General features: G+C 33.8%; 1 protein-coding gene across 1 annotated transcript in view; it reads right to left on the bottom strand.

Moving 5' to 3' along the window:
• nfat5a (nuclear factor of activated T cells 5a) overlaps positions 1–26,291 on the bottom strand; it is a 38,182-nt gene extending 11,891 nt beyond the window's left edge. Inside the window, exons 1-2 of the mRNA XM_073831893.1 lie at positions 25,994–26,291; positions 7,258–7,383 (exon numbers count right to left, since the gene is read on the bottom strand). Coding sequence (XP_073687994.1) covers positions 7,258–7,383; positions 25,994–26,066 — 199 coding nt within the window. The 5' untranslated portion in view covers positions 26,067–26,291. The remainder of the gene's footprint in view (positions 1–7,257; positions 7,384–25,993) is intronic.
• Between the last annotated feature and the right edge of the window lie 1,189 nt (positions 26,292–27,480).

The following is a 27,480-nucleotide window of genomic DNA, read 5'->3' as shown; positions in this document are numbered from 1 at the left end:
GCTAGTCCTATCATAAAAATGCAAAAAGTAAACATGCGTAAGGGGTATTTGTATTTTTTGTCACCTCTGCATAACCCAGTGATGATCTATATTTAAAAAAGCCAATTTTACATTGGCCAATGAGACTAATGCATGCCAATTGGGCAAATTGGGTGACCCAGAGCTGATCTATTCAAAACAGCCTCTCATAGACAAATAATATTGCACAATGACAGTTCTGAGGTGTCGACTAATGCATGCCAATTGGACGATTTGGTTGGGACTGAACGTAGCCATGGAGACAGAATAAACAAGCTTCTGACCTACGAAGCAGAGAACTGCAGACCATTTTATATGCAGACTCTCCCTGATTCAGAGGGAACTCCCTGGAATAAAAACGACAAATGACAGCGAATAAACAATAAGTGCTGGTCATCCAATGTAGATATCAGCAAATTTTTGGTCAGAATCATTTGAGCAGAAATCATAGTATTCATAAAAACATCTGGTTTTTTTAGATTACAAATTTAATGGGCCAGTTTTTCTCACTGTCCTAATTTGGTGGTGGATTTGCTTTTGGTTGATTGTTTTACCTCAAATTTATTGCTGCAAAAACACTGATATTTGTCTGGGCTGCTTCACTTTAAAGATCCCTCAGCTTCCTGTCAAAACAGGAAGTAGTGTAACGTTAACCTGGCTACCTGCAAACATACTTGCAATCACAGTATTGACTTTAAATTAGGACTGGGCGATATATTTGATACTATTTTGTTGACCGAAGCAAAGTTGCAAATGTCAAAATGATGAACTAGGGATGCATGATATTACTAGACCAATATCAGGATTGGCCAACAATGGCTTCAAATGTAAATATCGGCATTGGCTCGGTATGAGAAATTATGCAGTCTTGCCGATATGAGAAATAACTCACATGTGCTTTAGATCACGATTAGATCACGTCAGCAGTGTGGCTCATTCTTGAAGCAACATTTTGCCTAAATGATGATTAGATTCACTGTTTTGAATTGATGATAGAGAAAACAGTAATAGCCAGAGCTGGGAAGTAACTGATTACATATAATCTGGATTCCAAGTACTTATAAGTAGAGTAAGTTACATTTTAAAATACTTTTAATCAGACTACAGTTATTTTTTTTTTTATGGATTACATGATTACATATTCACACAATAGCAATAAATTATTATTATTCTCCCTAATTTCTCTTAGCCTACTGATTATATGCATTCAGAAAGTTCAGTTTTTTGGACACTAGTATTAGTCAGGTGGCAACACAGCATTTGAACACTGGATTTACAAAAATCATTAAGTTTAAAAAGGGTTTCAACATTGCCTCAACTACAAGATTTTTTTTAACCATGTATTATTATGTCTTTGGAAGGTTTTTGTCTTTCAAACTCGTTTGCAAATTTTTAACAGCATTATGCTTTATGATCATTTTAAATGGGTTTAATATGTGGAATACGCCACTTCCGGTATTTTGTCGATTACTCGACATGGGCAAAATGCAATTGAGGATTATTTTTACATCGAATACTCAATTAGAATCGATAAATCGTTATAGCCCTACTAACAATACGCCCGCAAAGAAGCTGTTGTCGTTCCATCCTGATAGATGACAGCTGAGCAGAATTCCAGAAAAAAAACGGTGGAACTTTAACCAATGACAGGACAGTTTACTCGCTGTGTGTAAGCGACCCGCACCAAGAATAAAAAGCAACTATGTAATAATTTTAATCCCTGTTTCAGAACGAAGCAATCGATCTACAGGTGTGAAAGCACAAATATACAGTAAAACCAAAAATTATTCAGACACCAGATATAATTTTGGATATTTTACTAGTGGGTGCAGGACACTATAGTTAAAGTATAAAGTAAAGAGCGGCATATTAAGGCCTTTTCACACTGAGCGTGAAAAAACGAAACGAATATCGCATGCAATGACACTTTGGAATAAAACAACGGATTCCTATGAGTGCTTTCACATAGACCGCGAACATTCGCGTACCAAAATAATGAATGTTTTTAAAGAACCAGTACGATGAATCTTTTTAGTTTCGCAAAGCGAAAACACAGCCATCCAATAAGATTTGAGCATTACATCACATGCCCAGAGCAGCTACTGTTGCACAAAAGGACAAGAGTGGTGGCGCTGTTTCGAAAACCAGTGTAAACAAACACAGAAGAGGAGTATTACGAGAGAGAAGAGGATGCTCTCTTATTATCATTGTTATCATCGCAGCTGAGATGGTTATTCTCACATGTTCTTAATATAATTTCCATTAATTCTCCAATGAATTATGTCATCTGGAGGAAAACTCGGTCTGTTTTCTTCCACGTACGCCAGTGTTACATGAGTCAGAGCGTGCTCACTTTTTGGGTCTTCTGTATTTAAAATAAAAAAATATATAAGATTGAAACATGTATACATACACATATATATATACACACGCACACACACATATATATATATATATACATATATATATATATATATACATATATATATATATATATATATATATATATATATATATATATTAGGGCCGGGACTTTAACGCGTTAATTTAGATTAATTAATTACACAAAAATAACGCGTTAATTTTTTTTAACGCATTTTAATCGCACTTAATTTTGCACCGCGGAACGTTTCTCACTGAATGAGTTTCAGCGGCGGACCGATTATACTGGAGCACCAACTAGCGTTTAGACAAAGGAATGCGCATATCACCGCAGCACATCGAGCCTCAGGTATCACCTCAATGCTTTTACAGAAGGTCTACCTACCTATAGGGTACCTGAATTTCTGAAATGAAGGCTAGTATATTTCTAAATATCCCAGTGTTTCCCCACGGACACAGACTGGATCGCGGACTCCATTCATAAAAAACGAATTTACTATAGCGCGGAATGCCACGTAAATTCGTCGATTTTTGTATTGATAAATCAAAAGTTGGTCTGTCACTTAATTCAAATCGCGATATGGACTAGTGTCTGTGAAAACCGAAATGCAAAAAGACCGTTTTAATATGCATCTCACATGAACAGATAGACTCAATCTCCAAAGCTACTGTCAGTGTCACTTTTACCGTTTCATTTGAGAAAACTAGCATCATATCATACTTTACACACAGAAACTTCACGGCAACCTGTCAAAATAAAAGTACGGTTTAACATGAAACAGAACAATATTCAAATAATTGAATATTTAAATAATTGACAAAAAACAATATATATGATAAAAAATTAATATAACAACAAGATTAACCACTTAATTGTAGAAAAAAATACTATGATTATTATTATTTATTGATTTTAACAGCAAACCTCTGTTTGTTTGCCAAAAATTAAAAAGGTTTATTTTTCATTTGATTAAAAATAAAATACATGTTTATGCTTTCATTTGATTATGAGAAAAATTAAAACACAAGAATTTATAAAAAAAAAAAAAAAAATAGCAAAAGATTGTAAAGCCCTATTGTTCAAAATGTTAAAATAGAGAGTTTTGGATTTATTTTTTCACTGAAATAAATGTTTTCGTTATGGGAAACGCTGTATCCTATTGCTACAGTTAATGGCAATCTTGCACTGGTCTGTTGGACTTGGTTGAACAAAAATAAACAATATTTTGTTGCTTCAGTTTATGTATTCAGTCATTATTCAATGGTGTACTAAAAATCCATATGAAAAAACTTACTTCTCACTGTTCTCAGGTCAAATATTTATATGCGATTAAAATGCGATTAATTTCGATTAATTAATTACAAAGCCTCTAATTAATTAGATTAATTTTTTTAATCGAGTCCCAGCCCTAATATATATATATATCATATATTTTCTGTATCTGTTTTGTATGCAGCTCATGGTATTTTTATAACACTAAAGAATGTTTATGATAAGCAGTGTGACGATATTAAACATACAAAGAGTGCATGTCTGCGTATAATAGAATCAAAACTATAAAATCAACTGCAGACCACAATCAGAAGTTATTATAAGCACTCGATGATGGTTTAAAGTGGGTTTTAAGAAAATAACTTAATTATATACATTTTCAAATGTGGCATGACGCTAATTTGACTTCTATTCATATTTTAAGATGTTTTCTTTTAAAGGTGCCATAGAACGCATTGATACAATATTTAAATTGTTCTCTGATATCTACATAGAAGGTATATGGCATAGGAAAGGGCAAAACAATCTCCAGAAACTGTTTTACAAGTCAATTTACAACCCTAGGATATGTCCCTAGAATGAAATGCTCTGTTATTGCCTTATTTGGAAGGTTTGTGAATATTAATGATGAGCTCTGCTCTGATTGGCTGTTTCACAGAGCTGCTCATTTCAATAGCTAGCACATGGAGGAAAATATATATTTAATTACGGAGCTCTAGCCGCTTTTAATATGCAGTTTGTTGAAACTGGCGTTTTGAATGCGCGATCATTTTACTCTCACTATTGTGATCGCATGTGCTTTGTGTAACATTATACTGCAGCGACAGAACTTACCACACAAGTTTAGATGCTTGTTAGTGATGCTCAGGATCTGTAAATCATTCGCCATCACAGTCATCTCTCCTTACTCTATTTATGTGGTAAGTGAAATCTTATGTACTGCAATGTAACAGGCTAGCGCTAGCATTAAGCTATCCATGTTCCTTCAGTGGCTTGCCTTATTTTACTGATGCACTGACGTTACTGATGATTGGGCGATGCAAATGTTGGGGGCGTAACTATTAACGATCGCGACTATTGCGTAATAGTCTGTGTTATGTTAGAATTAGCCTATTTTTCAGGGGTCTTTTGCAAACACCAGATTTATATAAGAAGGAGGAAATGGTGGTGTTTGAGACTCATGGTATGTCATGTCCATGTACTGAACTGTTATTATTCAACTAGGCCAAGGTAAACACAGTTTGCCATTCTATGGCACCTTTAAGCATCATAGATAGTTTGTGTTTCTTGCGTAAAACAAACCTTTATTTATCTTAAGTTGATGCTTTATATTGAGCAGTGGACGATGTTAAATCCATATACAAAACACATATCTGAGGAAAAATGCATCGTTGGTCGACGCCATCTAGCATTCAGGCGTGAATTAGCAGAAGGCGAACAATCGGTGTGAAAGCACCATTCGTCTGCGATTCGCCTCGCATTTTCGCATCGCGTTCAGAATGTTTTACTTAACCCTCTGGGCCTCCTCATTAAGGGGTCACACTTGGCTCCCTCGCGGTCAAAAGTGACCGAAGCCTTAAAAAGTAACTTTTTTTTTTCTTCAGGAAAATCAATTAAATACATTTTTGTTCAATAATATTTTGTAATTATTATTTAGAATTTTTAGCATTTTTTACGAATCTATGCAATATTTATACAGTTTTAATGAGCAATTTTTTCCCACTAGAATTATATTTTATATTATATTTTTTTTATTTAATTATGTATTTATTATTTTTCAATAAATACAACATTTCACATTAAAATAGAGTAAAAGCATTTAAAATCCATTTTTTTAAAGTGAAAATTGCACCATCTAGTGGCATAAAAAATAAAAACTTGTGTAATGCCATGTAAACTCCTGTATCTCCCTATATACATATATACAGGGGCTTTGGGATTCCTATTGTTTTTTTTACTGTTTCTTCATTTTAATAGGCTTTGCATTTAGAAATATATTCAGACATTCTAAAAGATTACTTTTGGCAAGGTTTAGATTTTTTTTTGATTGGATAAATATCAGGTTTTGCATTTTTCTGCTTATTTCTGTGTGTCTGTGTGTGTGTGTGTGTGTGTGTGTGTCTGTGTGTGTGTGTGTGTGTGTGTGTGTGTGTGTGTGTGCGCGCGTGTGTGTGCGTGTGTGTGTCAGTTCTGTACTTTTGTTATTTTAGAGTGTCAGTCCTTGCTTGCTGAACACTTCTTTTCAGCACAGTGGCTGATTTGTAGCTTGTATTACCAAAAGATTATCTGAATTATCACATTTTTTTATATTTCCCATTCATTTCCTATGTCGGTCATTTTTGACCGCGAAGGAGCCAAGTGTGACTAATTTTTTTTTGACCCTTTAACATATCCGAATCATGTCACTGATTTTTTTTTTTGTACTCGCATAGCTAATGCAACAAAAGTCACCAAGTGTCATCTCATTCTGATGAAGCTACGATTTTTAAAAATTCAAAACATAAAATTTTTCGGTCAAAAATGACCGAAGAGGCCCAGAGGGTTGTGTTTTTTTACTTTAATTTCTAATTCCTTTTTACACCACTTACTGAACTAAATTAAGTATTGCTTGGTAATTAGTCAACAAAGTATTGACAGTTGTGTAAATATTGTCCATACCTTTCTATCAAAGTTATCTGACATTATCAAGATGAATTTGTTCTGGCACAGTTTAACTGAGTTTAGAGCTCATTTTCTAAACTATATCAAATAAACTCGAATGTAAGAAACGTTGAAGGTGTCTGAATAAATTTTGTTTGACTGTATAAACAGATTTCATATTAAAAGTTTTTATTTAGCTATATTGCCCAGCCCTACTCTGATTTAAAGCAATCTTATCATTAGTTGAGAGAAGCAGAGGCCTCCAAAAAAGAAGCAAAAAGATTAAGAGAAAAGCCCCAAATTAGGCCTATCGCCAATATAACTGTAGATAAAGATGAAAAATTATTTACTTTTCAGATGTCACCTAATGCGCTAAGGACCGCTGTCAGCCAATAAGTGCTGTTTGTATTGCCATGACTGGCTTCAACCATAACATGCTCTCCAGACTCCAGAACATGGTCTGGGAGAAGTCAGGAAATCACTCTACCCCGCTGACAGCAATAACAGGAAGCACTTTTTAACAGGTTCAATAGGACAGGTCAAGTAAGATGCTTGAAATGAGCTTGTCTGCAAAATCTGAAATGATCTAAACAGCCAAAAGAGAGAAGAAGAAAAAAAACCTAGAAAGGTCAGGAGGACGTGCAGATGGTTTTGAAAAAGCGTGATATCAAGTGAAACAGGAAGCACAGGTCAGCAGCAGTAGAAAGGGAAGCGTGTAACTCATATGCTGAGACAAAACAAAAAGATAAAAAGAAAAAGAAATAATTTCAAACAACATAACGCCAAGCCACTAAAGAGAAGAAGTAGTTGAGCTTCACAGGAGGTCTCCTAAACATTGCGCACACAGAACTGAGCGAAACCAATTAGGAGAGTCTTTCTAGCTTGAACAAAAAGATGACTTAAATAAGACAGGGAAGGGAAGCGCAATGAGAAAAGTGTCCTACCTGAGGCCAGGGCAGCCGGAGGAGGAGGTCCGGCCTCTCCACCGCTCTTCTGGCTCATGGTGGGGTTGTCCTGCTGTACGACCGAGGGCAACTGCAGCTCTTTAGGGAGCAGGTCATACACTGACTCTGAAACACAGACAGTGTGAGAGACAGTGAGTCAGGCTGAGGTGAAGATGTACTAACTTGTACTAAGATGTGCTAACAAAGAACAATAAAATCTTGAGCAATGATGAAATCTCGCAGCACACAAGAAGCAACAGTAAACATTTAGTTTAGTTTTATTACTGTTTCACTAATAAATATGCACGAACAAGGCACGAAAATATTGGTGTGTGCCTATTAAATGACAGCCTGTGAATTGTGTAGGCGAGTTTATAAACAAGTTATTATCATGTGACTTGTTTTTAGCAGCAACTGACAGTGTGAATAACTACCATCACGAAACTTGACACATTTTATATTCATAATCAAGCCTAAAACATCTCTCCAAAAGTATTAGAACATTTATAAATAAATGAAATGTTATGTGCATTGTGCAATAAATAACGTGACCCAATTATGATATTGTGTGCAAGGGTTGTAACTTAAACTGAAACTAAAATTAAAACCATAAAAAAAAAAATCATTACTTTAAATAACATTCAGCTAGTTGCCAAGACAACATTTCTCATTTAAATTTAGATTATCTACCCCCGGTTTCCCAGACAAGGCTTAAGCCTAGTCCAAGACTAAAATGTAAGTCTGAGCTGTTTCAACTGAAACAAAATTGCACTGATTGATTTTAAAATATATCAGAGCCTTTGTTTTGTCTCAAGATGCACACCAGTAATGTTTTTTTCTAAGCATGTTTATAAAACTGACTTAAATGTCCTAATTGAACTATGGCTTAATCCTGGCTTAGTCTAAGCCCTGACTGTGAAACCGGGCCCTAATGTACTAAAATAACTAAAACTTAAATAAAAAAAGGATAATATATACATATTGTGTTATCAGAAAGTTTTGGAATTTTTTTTTTCATCTTCCCAAATTTGTCACTACCAAAACACAGTAATGTGTGACCCTGGACCACAAAACCAGTCATAAGGGTCATTTTTTGGAAATGACATTTACAGTATGTCACAAAAGTGAGTACACCCCTCACATTTCAGCAACTATTTTAGTATATCTTCTCAAGGGACAATACTATAGAAATTAAACTTGGATATATTTTATAGTAGTCAATGTGCAGCTTGTATAGCAGTATAGATTTACTGTCCTCTGAAAATAAGCGAGATACAAACTTGCATTAGCAAGAAAAGGCTGATCTTTGGATCTTTCTATTCATCAAAGAACCTGACAAAATTACTCAACTGTTTTAAATATTGATGATAATATTGACTGCTCCGGGTGTGTGTTCACTACTGTGTGTGTGCACTTGGATGGGTTAAATGCAGAGCACAAATTCCTAGTATGGGTTATCATACTTGGCCTCACTTCACCTCCTTTCCTTTCCTTTAATAATACAAATAAAATTTGCATATTAGAATGATGAAGGATCATGCGACACAGAAGACTGGAGTAATGATGCTGAAAATTTAGTTTGATCACAGGAATTACATTTTATATATTCAATATATTCAAAAACATTTATTTTAAATAGTAAAAATACTTCACAATATTACTGCTTTTGCTGTATGTTGGACTCAGTTTGGAGAAAATAAATGGCAAATCATCCCCAAAAACACCATTTCCCATTTTCAGACACTCTAATTTTTTTCCTTTATACGTTTGCTCATTTTCTCAATTGATTCTTGCTCACAGTCATCCTGACTATTACTGTATAGTTTTGTAGAAAATAAATAAAAGTAAATAATAATAATAAAAAAAATCTTTGTTTGCTCATTTTCACTATTGATTATTGTTCAAAATCTTCTGAAACATTATTTCTCTGTTCACGCTCCACTTCATCTGAATTCAACGATCTTATCAGATCTCCAGCCGCCGTGTTTCAAACGATCTAAACGTAACACGCTCCTGCCAATCCCCGCCTTGACGCAATGATTGACGTAGGGTGGGCGTGGTCAGCTCGGAATGCATTTTCAAAGCCGCATTGAATTTTGCTACAAATATCCCACGGCGTCATGATGACAATGCAATCGTAAGTGTCCTAACTGTTAGTCTAAATGCATTTAGGACAAATAACATTTCAATGATCATTTTGCTACTGTTTCTGCTTGGACATGTTACACATATCAAATCAATTTGGGTTATACATTGTCATTTTAATTTTGCTACTTATAAAGCATTAAAATAGTATGCACTTTACAACTTAAGACTACTGTTGGAAATGGCAAATGTAAATAATATAATTTAATTTTCAATTTCATTCTGCACCAAATTTTGCACGCGTGGAGGTGATGGAAAATGTAAATTTAAATACAGAATTACATTGCCATTTTGAATATTGCATCGCCATTTTGAATATTGTATTGTCATTTTGCATATTGCATTGCAAATTGAATTTCGCTACACAAATGCTTCCATAGCAATCTACCACAAGTCCATCCAAGCTTAGAGTCGGAGCGCTAGCTTTAGCCGCTTTCCCCTTTCAAACTGGGCATATTCTCACTTTTGTGAGATACTGTATATCATCTGAAAGCTTTCCATTGGTGTATGGTTTTGATGATGGAAGTGTCTTATTAGAAATGACGAACGTTTTTGTGGTTGTTCCCTTACATTGTATTTTGACCTTACAAATGTTACAAACTGCGATCTTTGTGTTATCTTCACTCACACCCAGGGGCGCCGCTCGCAATTGTGGGCCCTATGACAAAATATGAGGTCGGGCCCCCCCACCACACCAAAGCAGATCTCTGGGGGCCCCTAAAGGGCGTGGGCCCTTAGAATTGTCCTAACTTTCGCCCCCTTAGCGGCGCCCCTGCTCACACCAACGACGTGTTTACACGCGACTGCGAGAGTACGCGCGCGTGACTGTGACGTAATTACATGCGCAGCTGGCAATAAAGGGATCGGCTAGGAATCGGCAAGAGGAGAAATTGACCGGCCGGTCACCGATCCGGGCCGATCATGCAAAAAATCGTCCGATTCCGATCACTAGCCGGACAATCTGTGCATCTCTAACTAAAATGGTTGCTGAAATGTGAGGGATGTGCTCACTTTTGTGAGATACTGTATATCATCTGAAAGCTTTCCATTGGTGTATGGTTTGTTAGGATGGGACAATATTTGGCTGAGATATAACTATTTGAAAATCTGGAATCTAAGGGTGCAAAAAAAAAAAAAGTCTTAATACTGAGAAAAATCACCTTTAAAGTTGTCCTAATGAAGTTCATAAGAATGAAAAATTAAGTTTTAATATATATATACGGTAGGAAATGTAAAAAATATCTTCATGGAACATGACCTTTACTTAATTTCCTAATGATTTTTGGCAAAAAATAAAAAATAGATAATTTTGACCCATACAATGTATTTTTGGCTATTGCTACAAATATACCTGTGCTACTTAAGACTGGTTTTGTATTTTTCGCTATTTTATTTAAAAAAAAAAAAAAATCACAGGTGAATCAATAATTACAGTTTTAACAATATTTCAAGTGTGATTTATGAGATGTGTTGTATTTTGAAAATAGCCTTCCTTTGTAAAAGGCAAAAAGTTGATCATATTGGTTTACTGCTGCCAATTAAATAGATGTTTACAATTTCACAAAAATATTGTCAGCCGTTAGAAATTTGCTTCGTATGCTTCATAATTACAAAAAACTGGAACAAGCACATATAGTTATATCATTCATATCGTATTAACACTGGGCACGGCCTCTTTTAGGCACAGCAGCAGATATTTAATAAGCAGAGGAGGCGTTTATGATTCCCAGAGCTCCATCTAGGGACACTCTGTCCCCATGATGCCTATGAGTCTCGTTCAGCATGTTGATGATTACAGCGCTGTTGATAGGGAAGCTGAGAAGTGATATTACCATGACAGCTTCTCTCACATTACCTGTAAACCCTTGATAGGAGACTGGGACACACAGAACAGCAGAGTTACTTCCCATAACAAAACAACACACGGTTTGATTACCCAGTATGCCTCTGACAATTCGTGACTCTAGTAATAATAATTATTATGATCAAGCTTTGCTAAATGCAGATTCGTTCACACTTCCTGAAATAAAATTACTATTATTATGCTTTATTGTGTGTGAGAAAATTAAGATAATTACTTTATTTGTCTGAGAAAATAGCGGGCATGTAACAGAAGAATTGGCATTTCACACAAATAATTACATTATTTAAAGCAAATCCTTATGGAAGCCCATTTCCACCACTGAATAAAAATTTAAAAAAAGGTAATTGTGACTTTTTCATCTCACAATTCTGACTTTTTCTCAGAAATGCGTGATACAAACTCGGAATTCAGATTTTTTTTTTCTGAATTGCGAGGGGAAAAAAATCTGAATTGCGAGATACAAACTTGCATTAGCAAGAAAAGTTTTTGCAATTCTGATTTTATTTCTTGCGTTTGTGAGTTTATATCACACAATAAAAACCTTGCAAATGTGTTTTTATCTCACAATTTGACTTTGTTTTTTTGTAATTCTGATTTTATTTCATGCAATTGTGAGTTTATATCACGCAATCTGAAAAAAAAAGTCAGAATTGCAAGTTTATCTCTCACAATTCAGATAATTTTTTTTTAAATCAGAATTGCGAGAAACAAACTTGCATTTGCAAGAAAAGCCAGAATTGCAAAGGTTTTTTTGCAATTCTGACTATTTGTCTTGCAATTGTGAGTTTATATCAAGCAATTCTGAGAAATATAGTTGCAGTTCTGAGAAAGTCAGAATTGCGAGATATAAACTTGCAATTGTGACGTTTCTCAGAATTGCGAGATCTTTATAACTCGCAATTACGAGTTTATATCTCATAATTATGAGAAAAAAGTCAGAATTGCGTGAAAAAAAATATGAATTGCGAGATACAAACTCGTATTTGTGAAAAAAGTCAGAATTGTGAGTTTTTCTCTCACAATTCTGAGAAAAAAAAGTCAGAATTAAGTGAAAAAAAGTCAGAATTGCAAGATACAAACTCACATTTGCAGGAAAAGTCAGAATTGCAAGGGTTTTTTTTGCGATTCTGATTTTATTTCTCGCAATTGTGAGTTTATATCATGCAATTCTGAGAAACATAGTTGTAGTTCTTAGAAATAAGTCAGAATGACGAGATAAACTCGCAATTGTGACTTTTCTCAGAATTGCGAGTTTATATCTTTATTACTCGCAATTACAAGTTTATATCTCACAATTCCGAGAAAAAAAATCAGAATTGCGAGACAAACTTGCATTAGCAAGAAAAGTTTTTTTTGCAATTCTGATTTTATTTCTTGCAATTGTGAGTTTATATCACGCAATAAAAACCGTGCAATTCTGACTCTTTCTTTGCAAATGCATTTGTATCTCACAATTTGACTTTTTGCAATTCTGATTTTAATTCCAATAAACTCGCATTTGCGCATTTGAACACTGACTTTATTTCTCGCAATTGTGAGTTTATATCAAGCAATTCTGAAATATATATATATACACAATTATCTCAAAATTACGAGAAAAAACAACGGAATTGCGTGAAAAAAAAATCTGAATTGCGAGATACAAATTTGCATTTGTGAAAAAAGTCAGAACTGTTTTTTAGCAATTCTGATTTAATATTTTGCAATTGTGAGTTATATCCCGCAATAAAAACTAGTTTTGAGAAATAGTCAGGATTGCGAGATATAAACTCCCAATTGTGACTTTTTATCTTAGAATTGCGAGTTTATATCTCAAAATATCACACACAAAAAAATTGCGATTTTTACTTTTTTTGCAATTGAGAGCTTATATCATGCAATCATGCAAAAAAAAATTAAAAACGTTAATTTATATCTCACAATTCTGAGAAAAAAAGTCAGAACTGCGTGATATTAACTCACAATTACATGAAAAAAGTCAGAATTGCGAGATACAAACTCGCATTTGCGAGAAAAGTCAGAATTGCAAGTTTTTTTGGAATTTGAATTTTATTTCTTGCAATTGTGAGTTTATATCACGCAATAAAAACTTACAATTCTGACTTTTTTCACGCAAGTGTGAGTTTGTATCTCCCGATTCTGACTTTCTTTCTTTCTTTCTTTCTTTATTTCTCAAAATTGTGAGTCTATTTCATGCAATTCTGAGAAAATTCTGAATTGTGAGAGAAAAAGTCACAGTAAACTTTTTTATTCAGTGGTAGAAATGGCTTTCATAAATCCTAGGATCATTACAGAGTGAATTATTATCCCCTATTAAAAAATTGTAACCTAAAACTGTGACTTCTGGAAAGTTTCTACTGCAATAAACTAAATCTTTAATTAACAAGCAAACAAACATATAAATAAATAAATAAAATTTATTACACTACAACTCAACATTTAGTCCCAAACCAGATAAGCCCTAAACCCTTAAATCTGCAAACCTGTTACTTGCTCTGTCATATTAATTTAATATTTGTCATATTAACTTGTTTGTTATGATTTGTAATGTTGCTATAAACCAGCTCACATAAAAATCTGGGTAGTCTGTTTTAATTGGGATTGAACTTAAATTAGAATTGGGAATTCATTTAAATTAGAAATCAAGTCACATTAAGAGATAACGTCAAACTATGAGACAAAGTAACATCAAAATAAGTTGCAAAAAATAGGCCTCATTCTAGGTAAAAAAAAAAAAAAATTTTTTTTTGAAGGTTAAGCATGTTTTTTATTTTGTGACAATAACTATAGCATCCACACCAACAAACGATAATTGTGTTTATTTTAAATGTGCGCTGCAGTTTTGTCTCTTTAAAGCAGGATGGATTCTGATTGCCTGTGAATGTTTTTTATCATCCATCAGCTAAAAAAAAAAAAATCTATGTTATCTATTCAACGATAACGTTCTTCTGTATCATTATCCTTACAGCAGTAATGTGGACCTCGCTGTTCTCCTAGAATTAATACTACGTAGTTATTATCATAGTTACTGCCCTTGGTGTGAACGAGCCATTATTCATAGAACAATTTCAGGATCAGTGTGGCGTTTTGGCACCGAGAAACAAAGTGGACAAACAGCGAGTTGGAAATCAGAGCCTGAATCAACACTCCCCTACAGAAATGCTTTGTAAATAAAAGCGCTGGTGCCTGTAGTGAAACTGAAGCCGCGGTCAGCAGGTCTGCATACCACATGTTCGGCATTCCTGCTATTTTAACACTGTGCATCCCCGGACGACAAAGAGATAATGGGATGGTCCGGCGTTTTATATTGCTGGGATTAAATTCGAAAGGACAGAAAAACTTCTCTTGGAGCTGGAAAGGAGGCCAAAGTGTCACAATAATTACACACTCGATCTTCACGAACGCTGGCTTTGTAAAACTCCACCGAACGCAGGTGGCGCCGCATAATGAAAACAATTATCTACAAAGCAATTCCTAGAAGGAACTATTAAACATGTCCGTCACTACAAAGTCAAGTTAAATGAACCCAAAAGACCATGTGACTCATGTCAAAGAGCTTGAAAACTATAAACGCGCCACATTTTGTAATTTAATGAAGAAAAGTGTGGTTTGCAAGTGGTTTTCAGGGTGTTGCATCAACATTTGCATGCTGGAAATGCAACAGTTTTTTGTTTTGTTTTGAACAAAGAGGGGGTTTATGCTCTTTTCCATTGCACTGGGAAGAGAACTGGCTGTGCAAAGAAAACTTCACGTGAAGCCCTATTTTTGCGCAATATAATGGTTCACTGTGACTACGTAGCGCATATGCACCAGATTTGTCAAAAGAGTAAACTTTAAAAAGGCTTGTCTGCTTAACTGTGCGTGAAAAAGTACACTCAGTCCTACTGTCAGAGAACGATATTGCATTTTCATTCACTCGTCTGCCATATTTTTCTTATCGATCTGAAATAGCATCGCGAATATTGGACCCGATTTTCGTGACAAGCAACTTGTGCTCCTAACTTAAATTTAGCAGCACAGTCAAAATTTCAGGAGCACATACTAAACAATAATCTAAAAATCTGATAAAAAAAAAATTTGCTTTCCCATTACAAGGTGATATTTGACTCCTTAAAGTGATTTACAGGGGAATTTTGTTTTTTACCTTTGTGATGGCATTTTTCTAACTTTATTAAAAGTGTATCATCTTTTATGTCATTTTTTTATTATATTTTTTAAGCTTTTTAAAATTTCTAAAACGATAGAATAAGAGAACAAGTAGGATAAGAGTAAGTTACCAATCAAAGTATTACTAAAATTAATTTGTACTAAGCTGTGGCACAGAACAACACAAAAGTAGAGGTCGACCGATGTATCGGTTTTGCCGATTAATCGGCACCGATAGTTGATTGGCTGAACTATCAGTTATCGGCAAAAATCCATGCCGATTGTTTTTCCGGATTGCGTTCTTTGCTGAAGCTGCTCATGCTCCGCTCTGCTGTCATAGAGTATGAGAGGTTAAGTCAGACACCAATGTTAAATGTCAGGATTGTTACCATATATTTGCATTGATATATATCCAGTTGGTCATATTCCTAGCCAGCAAAATTGCAGATTTAAAGACTTGATGTGAGAAAGCAAACCGTGTTCATTCAGCTGACAGAATCCTGCTGCGCCACAGCGCGCCATTCACAGTTTTACATTACATATCTGTCCCAAATTGTTGTTAATGTTTATAAAGGCTTGACCCTGCTGGAAGATTGTGCATTTAAGTAATAGACTAATAGAGTCTGTATGCTTCATATAGAGCTATAATTTATGTTTTAGCCTTTTCTTCAGGCCGCGGAAGCATGGTAGGTTTGCATCTTGTTACGCACTTTATTTCACAATGCAATTTTCCTTGTGCTTACTTTATTTTAATAACTGATCAACAAAAATATGTATTCAAAATTAAGATAAAAATTATACAAAACGAAATTCGTTTAAAAAGTGATTTTCCTCAAATAAAAAGGTGGAAGTGGTCAACAATTGTGTCTGACCCTCTCAAATTCTCCCGGCGTATTGCCGTCTAATACCACGTCCAATTCATACCACGTCCTTTATGACATTTACAAATTACACAAACTTCTTTCGTAATTAACAGATTAAACTGAAACAAAACACAAACAAATAATATTTAAACAAATGTAAAACAGATAACACATTTTCTTAAATGGCTACAACAATATAAATCGTACTTTCTCTTTCCGTTTGATCTGTTGTTTAAACTAATCTTTGCCGCTTTTTTGATCACTCTTGAAGTAAACATTTGCCCATTTGGTGATTAAATAAACTGTTTTAGATTTCTGCTTGAACTACACGACGCATCATGTGTGTGTTAAATACCTGCGAGTTCTCCGCGCAACGCAGCGCTGCATCCAATGCATCGCAACCCTCTCTTCAAGGAGCTTGTGTTTTTCTCCGCATATAATACTCGTGAGCGCCTGAAACGCGGCTGGCTTCATTGCACAGAATTTGCACTTTGAGACTCGTGCGCATTGCTTGACAGTGCGTGCTTCCACCCGCAGTTTTTTACTTTACATGTGCCTTCATTTCTGCCGTTTGTAATGCAGTATATTAGATGCACAAAACTCGCGCACTGACAGACTTTCACTTGCAATTTGTGTTTGTTCGTCCTAAAAAGCTCGATTGCAGATGCGGTTAAATGCACTTGCCATTTCGAATACTTTTATACGAAACTGATGTACACACAGTCAGTTATGTTTTCAGAGCAGGGCATCTGATATATCGAAATAGGTCTGTGCATTCGTTTGAATGCAGCCTGTTAAAGCAGCCACTTTCAATGATCTCATCAGTAATAATCAAACGAAAGGAAAAAATAACTATTGTCTGTTAACTTTTGGATACTTAAAGAACACTTATTTTAAATAAGTAATTGGTTTAAAAGTAGTCTGCTTATATAATAAAAAAAATAAAGTAAATTTTGCTCAAAATAAATTATATAAAATGTATATGAAAATGTAGCCATGTGCAGTAATATTGAAAACTGAGAATGTGATGCATGGTTATATTTAGTTGTTATTGAATATCGTAATTAAATTGAATCTTAATTTTAATAAGGCAGTACTAACATACAGAGATTCCAAATATAAACAAAAAGCATAGAAACTGCAATTTTACATATTGTTAAAATGTAAAGATTCCCACCCCTACTGTTAATATGAAATAACACTTTACAATGAGCCCATTTGTAACATCAACTAAGATTGATGAAAGCTGTAGAATAGAAGTGTTGTTCCTTGTTAAGGTGTTTTTTTGTTAACATTAATGAACTATGAAATAACTTTAATGATCAATATATAATTAAAATTAATATTTTTATTAATTTACAAAGTATGGTTTATTACTTTTTTAAAACTAGCAGAGCAGTATTTTTGTTGCCGTTCAGTATCTATTTTCAAAAACTATCGGTTAATTAATCGGTATCGGCCAGTGTGGTCCAACCTAGCTATCGGTATCGGTAAAAACCATTATCGGTCGACCTCTACACAAAAGTGTCTTGTAGATTATTTAATGAGGCTCAGAGGTGGCATGAGTGCAATCAAATTCATAAGTTCGTGTTTTAAATATAAAATTTTGAATATAGAAATAATAAATGATTTAAATAACTGAAAAGATACTTTAAAATGAAACTAGATCTGCCAGTAGGTGGCGACAAGTTGCTGATTTAATTACTGAGTCGTTCATTCGATTTGTTCGAACAACTGATTCAATCAGGAATAAAGCAAGTGACTGTCTTTATGAATGGGAAATGTATTAATTGACTCACTAGATTTGTTTCTAAACAAACGTTCATTCATAAACGAAATGCCGCTGTGTTTGAATGGAGATGTGCATGCCTCAGCTGTGTTTGTTTCAGACCATTTTTGACGAGGAAATAGAGCAAAACCAGGCAATAGTGTTATAGTCAGACAGTGTTAGTCACTTAATATTAACTTTTTGTTGCATTAAATCAATATCTCATTTACAAACTCCCTTAAAAATCATTAAAGGGGTCATCAGATGCCCATTTTCCACAAGTTGATATGATTCTTTAGGGTCAGTTCACAGCAGTGATCTTATTCGTTTCTATTAAGTTTAAATAAATTTTTAAGCTTTATGGGCATTTTTACCTTTATAATGCCATTTTTTCTAAAAGTGTGCATCATCTTTTGAGTCAAATTCTTACATTTAAGTCAATTATAATAATAATACATTTAGGCTGTTACCAAACAAAATAAATCAGTGTCAGCAAAATTAATCTTTGCAGAAGTTGCACATAAAGTGGCGGCATTTAGATATATTTACACATGTTAACGCAGCTATATTTGAAGTTATTTTAAAAGTGAGAAGATACTTTAAATGTGAAATAAAAACAGCCAGTAGGTGGCAGCAAGTCACTGTTAATAAGTGAGTCATTGCGATATATATTTTTGGCCAATACAATATAACAATATCGATATGAAGAATTAAAAAAAAAAAAAACACACCTGCCAAAAACCCAAAAATGATACCCGTACGTACAAACTTCTGAAAAATGTATTTGCCAAGTCTCTTATAAAACTATATAATATTTAAGAAATAAAAACAATACAAATAAATTAATGTTCACCTTTTTTTTGTATTTAGCATTTATACAAACAAGATTTGTGAAATCATTGTCAAATAAACATAAGCCTCTCAGACTCACCTTATTAATATTAATATCTTAAACTTTAAACTATAACATAGGCTGATTATTCTTAGAGATTGAAACTTCAAAAGCATCAAAATGCAAATTCATTCTCTGCCAGCAGGAGGCGCTTTTGGGGTGGTTGAAACAGCAGTTTATTGCTCATTAACGGTACTTTATCAGATAAAATGAAAATGCTATAGCAAGATGGGAAACGCTGGTAAAAATCAAAATATCGAAAATGTGTTTAAAAAAATAACACCGGTATTGAAAAAAAATTATATTGCGATACATATTGATATTGAATTACTGTCCAGCCCGATGTTTACATGACAACATGAGGAAAAGCCAAAAAAAAAAAAAAAAGTCCTTTCTGTTTTTGTGTACAGACAACGACAATGTCAAAATGATCCCAGTTTACACAGATTCACAAAAGTGACTTAAAATGCTATATTATGCATGCCAGTATTTGCCATTGTCACTTTTTTTTTTTTTTTTTATATATAAAATACACAAACGACTAGGGCTGTCACTAACGATTATTTTGGTAATCGAGTAATCTGACGATTATTTTGGGTGATTAATCGAGTACTCTGATAATTATAATTAATTTGTGAAAATAAACCTAAACGAACCATAGCCTTTAAAATTACTTAAAATACATGTATAATAGCAATAAAGCAATAATAATTAGTTCGAATAAAGTATCAAAAGCAAGTAATCATATGGTTTTAGTAAACAAAATGGTTAATAAACAATAGAGCTAATAGCATAAAAGCAATAAGTGTAATACTGCTTTAAATTGTTGTTGTTTTTCAAAAAAAAAAATTAATGGCATTTTTGTTTTTGTGAGCAAAAAATAAATATCATACACTTTTCCCTAATTAACAGAAGATGCCCATTAAATACCATTGAATCACCCCAAATACTAATTAGCTGTAATTTAACTTTTTTTTTTGCCACTATCCTAGATTTTGCCCATTTGTCAGTAAGAATTTTTCCTCATTTAAAACACAATAAAAATGTATTATGCTCCCTAATTCTTTTATATATTTAAATATGTACAAGTCAGAATAAGCATGTTGTTTGAATTGTTAAATAAATATTGTGTTACACTGAATGACAATGTAACATTATTTCAACCAAATTTTGACATCTTATTCTCCAAATACTTATTTGAAACCTTAAAAGTAGACACTTTACTTACATTTAATGTGCTTTCTATGGACGTAAATCACTTTGAAATTGTGATAAATAGTTTGCATATTGATGTATTCTCCTGTGTTTGCGTAGGTTTCTAAACAATTTACTTTACAAATCTGATTAAATGCCACACGTTGCATTCCGAGATGAACGTTATAGTAAACTCAAATTCACAACAAAATGCAGAGATGGAGTTTGAGACGCTAGAGTTTGTTTGGAGCAGCATTTACCTACACACATGTAAATAAAGCACATATATTAAACCTGCATTGCATATATTAATTTGAATTGTAACATCGGCGAATTTACAATAGTATTATGCTTTATTATGATTTTTAAATGGATTTAACATATCATGCAGACTTGTAAAACAGTCCATTAATGCGTTTCACAGATTCTCCTCTGAGGAGCGGGCCACTTCCAGTATTTTGCCGGTTACTCGACACGGGCAAAATGCAATCAAGGATTTTATAAAATCAAGTACTCGAATTGAATCTAGGATAATCTATTGTTTTTAAAAAAACTGCACTTTGAAACACATTTTTAAAAAGTTTGCGTTTTTAAAACGAACAAAAAGTTTTCAGTTTTTAGTTCAAAACAAAGTATAAACGCCCCCAATATAGATACAGGTATAGTTATCATTCTCTGTCCACTGCAAAAAATTATTTTCCTACTTAGTATTTTTGTCTTGTTTTCTAGTATAAATATCTAAAAATTCTTGAAATCAAGATGTACTTATTTAAAAAATAAAATGGCTTAAGATATTATGGCTCACTTTCTGAAAAAACAATCAAAATCGAGTCAGTTTTTGCTTAAAACAAGCAAAAATATCTGCCAGAGGGGCAAGAAAATTTATCTTCGTTAGCCTTTTGACATTTTTGTTTTTCTTTAAGCCAAAACTAACACATAAATAAACCTAAGCAAACCATAGCCTTTAAAATTACTTAAAATACACGTATAATAGCAATAAAGCAATAATAATTAGTTCGAATAAAGTATCAAAAGCAAGTAATCATATGGTTTTAGTAAACAAAACGGTTCATAAACAATAGAGCTAATAGCATAAAAGCAATAAGTGTAATACTGCTTTAAATTGTTGTTTTTCCAAAAGAAAATTTTATTTAATGGCATTTTTGTTTTTGTGAACAAAAAATAAATAGGATAGAATCTAGGATAATCTATTGTTCTAAAAAAAAAAACTGCACTTTGAAACACTTTTTTAAAAAAGTTTGCGTTTTTAAAACAAACAGCCAAAGCGTAGCAAAAAGTTTTCTGTTTTTAGTTGAAAACAATGTGTAACGCCCCCTACAATGTAAAAAGTTTTCACCAGTTTCAACTTAAAAACTTAAGTTTAGCAGCTGCCTTAAAATGTTAAGTTAAATCAACTTAAGTCATTTAAACTCACAAGTTAAATCAACTAACCTTTATTGTAATTAGGGCTGCAACTAACGATTATTTTAATAATCGATTAATCTGTCGATTATTTTTTCGATTAATCGATGAATCGGATAAAAAAAGGGATTTACAACCCTTTATTCAAAAACAGAACTAAAATCTTTAGAAAGTGCACGAACATGTTGCTCCTTGAACTGTTATAATAATAATAATAATAATAATAATAAAATAAAAATGGACTAACACAAAAAACATACACATGTATGCTTTACATCTGCCAAATATATAGACTAAATAAACTAAAATTACTATCCGTCAAGACAGCGGCTTGCTGTGGTGTACATGCGGCATTTCCCATCAAGAAGCCTCTCAAATTAAATTCCTCAGTGCGCATTAAAAAAGTCATGTGACTTTGCACGCTGGAACGGGATAACTTGACTAACTTTCTGCTACATTCATTCTGCCATGGCGGTGTTTAGCGTCCTGCCATCAGCAGCGACCAGCTGGAAGAGTTCCGCATTCAAATGCACGCAAAACTGGCCTCAAAGCCCCAGCAAAAGTAATTACCATGAATGTGTCAAGGCAAAAATTAAGAAAATATTCGAATTACTTATTAATAAACTAGTATTTTCTGATTCAGTGTTGCAAAGATGAAATTGACGATCCTGCCATCTGCTCATTAATGCCTAATGCATCTTTATGGATTAGCTAATGAAAGAGTTTTGTTTTCGATTTTAATTATTTCGTTTTATAGTAAAATAATAATTTAAAGCTTTCTATAGATATTGTGTTTGTGAGGCAATTACCTGGGTTTCGGTTAATTATTGTGAAGCGCTCCTGTTTAAACCAAAGATATCAAGCGTATTCTGTTTGTTTTCTTTAAGAGCACATTTTGTTGATACTGTTAGTACACACAAACTAAGGTAGACCCTTTACAGTTCCGGTCCGGGTGGTAAATTACTCTTACCTTTATGAGCAAAAAAGAAATTCCACATTGCACTGGCGTCTCCATGTCCTGCAAAGCGCGCTTCTCTCCGCACAAACTTTGGAATTATCTTGATTGAATGATTAAACTAATATTGTGATATGTTTTAAGTTTTTTTTATATCAATGGATTTAAATTTAAATCGCGATGAATTAAGCAGGCTTTTGATCTGTCTGCCTCTGTTTGCTAGGTATAACTTTAAAAAACAAAAACTTGAATTTAACAAACAAAAAGTGTTCCAAATATATCTCTAAATTAACTTTATAAACTAAAGGAACGAAAATAAATGTAATCACTTTGCTATTAAAAACAGCAGCTGTGCAATGAGGAAGAGAAAGAGAAAAAAAGACAGTCGGACTGGAAATTCAGTCAGCCAAAAATTGATGAGCTGTCGGACATTTTTACAAGGAATGTTTGTTTAATAGCCTATTTAATACTCTTAGGCTACTTTCTTAATTAAATATATTATTTCTTTGATTTATTTTAGCGTTTTCAGGCTGCTTGTTCGCTGACTGAAGTGTAGGCTATATATAAAAAAAACAACGTGCCACCGTCACAGCCCTATTCAAAACTGAGACGATTTCACCTCAGCAGAGCTCCTCTTTCTCCTCACGGTTGTGGTATGTTTTCGACACATTATACAGACAGACAGTGTTACAAAAACTATAGAAGTAGTTCTCTCCATCTCCACTATCCAACGACCCGTACAGCAGCTGTTTTGCGATCGAGCATTGGCTGCTGTGAAAGTACGCTAGCCAAAGTAGGCTTAAATATCAAACATGTTTGATATAAATCGGGGCAGCATATATATATAATGTAGAAACGGTGCTTTATGCTCAAATGTTCCAGTTTTGCGCATAAGTTAAATTCGCATTTTTGGATGGAAACACAGCTTATGAGGTGCCGAACTCTGCTGGCATCAGTGCGGGAGAGAGACCGAATGTGTCCACTCCGCTCTGCGCTCAATTTTTTTTTTAAATATATATATAATAACAACCAAATGTCTCTGCGTCGCGCGACACAACGAATCGATTATGAAATTCGTTGCCAACGCTTTTAGTAATCGATTTTTATCGATTTTATCGATTCGTTGTTGCAGCCCTAATTGTAATAAGTTCAAATGACTTGTAGTTTTAAGCTGATTTAACTTAAAAACTTAAGGCAGCTGCTGAACTTAGGTTTTTAAGTTAAATCTGGTGAAAACTTTTTACAGTGTAATATAGATACAGGTAAAGTTATCATTCTCTCTCCACTGCAAAAAAATATTTTCCTACTTTTTTGTCTTGTTTTCTAGTATAAATATCCAAAAATTCTTGAAATCAGATGTATTTATTTTAAAAATAAAATCAATGAATGAAAATATTATGGCTCGTTTTCTAAAAACTATCAAAATGTAGTCACACTGTAAAAAGTTTTCACCATTTTCAACTTAAAAACTTAAGTTTAGCAGCTGCCTTAAGATTCTAAGTGAAATCAACTTAAGCCATTTAAATTTACAAGTTATATCAACTAATTTTTATTCTAATAAGTTAAAATGACTTGTAGTTTTAAGCTGATTTAACTTAAAAACTTAAGGCAGCTGCTGAACTTAGGTATTTAAGTTAAACCTGGTGAAAACGTTTTACAGTGTAATATAGATACAGGTAAAGTTATCATTCTCTCTCCAATGCAAAAAAATATTTTCCTACTTTTTTTTGTCTTGTTTTCTAGTATAAATATGTAAAAAATTCTTGCAATCAAAATGTACTTATTTTAAAAAATAAAATTACTTAAGATATTATGGCTTGTTTTCTGAAAAAACGAGTCAGTTTTTGCTTAAAACAAGCATAAATATCTGCCAAAGGGCCAAGGAAATTAATCTTGTTTAGCCTTTGAATTAAGATTATTTTTCTCACCCGATTGGCAGACATTTGTGCTTGCTTCAAGCCAAAACTAACACATTTTTTATATTTTTTTTTTGAAAACAAGACTTAAAGTCATTTTACTTGTCAAGTAAATGCATCTTGATTCAAAAATGTTTAGATATTTATACTAGAAAACAAGACAACAATACCAAGTAAAAATAACGTCTTGAAGTGTAGTCGCAAATGTTTTTAAAAAAAATGTCCTGTTTTGTTGTCCAACAGACAAAATGAAATGTATGATTTAAAGTGTCTGTAACACAAAACAGTGCTAGTTTACTGTGTGTTTAACATTTGTGACCCTGGACCACAAAACCAGTCATAAGGTTAAATTTTACAAAACTGAGATATATACATCATATGAAAGCTCAATAAATAAGCTTTCTATTGATGTATAGTTTGGTAGAATAGGGTAAAATCTGGCCGAGATACAGCTATTTGAAAATCTGGAATCAAAGGGTGCAAAACAATCAAAATACTGAGAAAATCACCTTTAAAGTTGTCCAAATTAAGTTCTTAACTATGTATATTACTAATCAAAAATTACATTTTGATAGGTTTACAGTAGGACTTTTACAAAAAATCTTCATGAAACATGATCTTTACTTAATTTCCTAATTTTTTGACATAAAACATAAAAGGAAAATCAATAATTTTGACCCATACAATGTATTTTTGGCTATTGCTACAAATATACCCCAGCGACTTAAGACTGGTTTTGTGGTCCAGAGTCACATTTAACAGGTATATCTTAAAAATAACAAAACATTGGATCTATATTCAAATCTGCATCTGTAATCTGGATGTAAACCCAAGAAAGGATGTTATCTACTTCCGAGTGGCTTACCAAAGGGTGTCACTCTGTAAATGTATCCGTCTTAAATCATTCACATTACAAACAACAGGCTTATTCTATATAAGCCACAAATGTTCAGTCTACTCACATCACATGAACATAGGGACATCATAGGGTCAAATCAGTCAATTATGTGCATATGACAAATCAACACTGCCAGACTCATCAGCATGTTAGCTGTCAAGATGAATGTTTTGTAATTGCCAGATGAAATATTAATTATAATAGCTGAGGATCAGTTTCTGCATATGGCACCATCTACCATGGCACTGGTCCAACATTCATAGCACATAAAAGCCAGTAAACTTGAAAAAAATTGCAGTGTGTGTCTGAAATACTCGTTTGGTGCTAGAAAACAACCCTTGGTTGTCTCGGAGCCACGAGTCACTTAAAATGTGTGTAAAGGTAAACAAACACACACCCACTCTCTCTCTCTCACTCACACACACACACACACACACACTTAAACACACACACACACGCATTTATATATAGACTCACATTGACTCGTACATATGGGCATATGAACTCAAATATACACACATTTATAAATACACACCGCTAGCGTGTGCTCTCCACTCGTGCTAAGTGGCGTTAGCAATTCCTCACATTTATGGCAAACTAACGTCTCCGCAAAGACGAAAGCAGCTCTGAATGAATGAAGAAAGGATTTGGTAACATTAAAACACGTTCTTACCTTTGGAATAGAGCGATTTGGGAGAACTGGGGTCGATATCGGCGCTCAGGAGAGATATAAAATCAGAGGGCATGCTAGCATGCTAAAACCTCATGAGATCAGAGGAAACGACTCTTATCGCTCTCCGCTTAAAGAGCAGCGCATACAGAAAGAGAGATGCTTTCAATCATAAAATCCTTGTGGAGGCTTTACAGCACATGTACTGTGGTAAAAGTCACACTCGGGAACGTTTTAATGTGTTTTTTTTCCATCTGATTAGCTAGCCAGCCATAAGAGCCATTCACCTTTTTTCAGCGACTCCTCCCCCCTTTCTGCGCATGCGCACGAATTCTTCTGTATCTGGCGTTATTATTGTTCGACTGTAACTATGAGGGCATCAGAGTTCGGTCTATTACATTACTTTTTCCTAATAAGTTAGTTTAGTTTAGTAAAATTATACATTGTGTAACTGAATGTAGTGTATGCTTTGAATTAATAAAGTTTCCATAATTAAACACATTTTATTAATGCAAAGACCCAGCAAACAGAACGTTCCCCCAATGTTAGTTTTTGGTTCCAATTGACCTTATGCACGGAGCATTCTTTAGAACTTCCGCATAAAGATAAGCCAGCTCGTAAACTTCCGCTGAAGCTTATTTTATATGTGCTATATATTAGATGGACACCCTTGAGACTCATCTACTGCCTCGTTCTTATCAGAAACTGAGAAAAAATATAGTTGCAACATTATAAACAATGTTAGCGGCATGAACATTCAGTTTCATATGATTTAACAACATATAATTTAAATGCGGAGCTTGGCAATCCCGTACTCATGGTCAGGCCCCACATTTGGACCGGCCCTCTGAACAATACCAGAGACATATTTTGAAAATGTAATTTTAAATATGTTCTACTAATATCATGTCGGTATTTGATAATATAGGTTGGCTTTCAAACAAAAATTTACCTTAGTTATTAACATATAATTACTTGTTAAATTCACTAACAGAATGGTACATTCAACGTAAAAGTGTCATCGCGATCGAACAGGTGATGCGCGAGCCAGCTAGAAAAGAGCGATGACAAAATGACTCAATAGCATTTGAGATGAAACTAGTGCTGCTTGTGGGACAAGTGCAAAAGCAAAACTTCACTCATCTCCCAGTTACCCAAAGTTTTTCTCGGTTGGTTGTGCATCTTTTTCTTCCACACTTCTTTTCTTCAACTCAACTTACTGTTAACATACTTGGATGCAGCACTCTGTGAACAGCCAGCTTCTTTGGCAATCAATGTTTGTGGCTTACCCTCCTTGTGAAGGGTGTCAATGCTTGTCTTCTGGACAACTGTCAGATCAGCAGTCTTCCCCATGATTGTGTAGCCTAGTGAACCAAACTGAGAGAGCATTTTTGAAGGCTCAGGAAACCTTTGCAGTTGTTTTGAGTTGATAATCTGATTGGCATGTCACCATATTCTAATTTGTTGAGATAGCGAATTGGTGGGTTTTT

The sequence above is a fragment of the Garra rufa genome, chromosome 25, assembly GCF_049309525.1.
Source record: "Garra rufa chromosome 25, GarRuf1.0, whole genome shotgun sequence".
Classification (NCBI taxonomy): Eukaryota; Metazoa; Chordata; class Actinopteri; order Cypriniformes; family Cyprinidae; genus Garra; species Garra rufa.
This window is presented reverse-complemented; position numbering and strand designations above follow the sequence as displayed.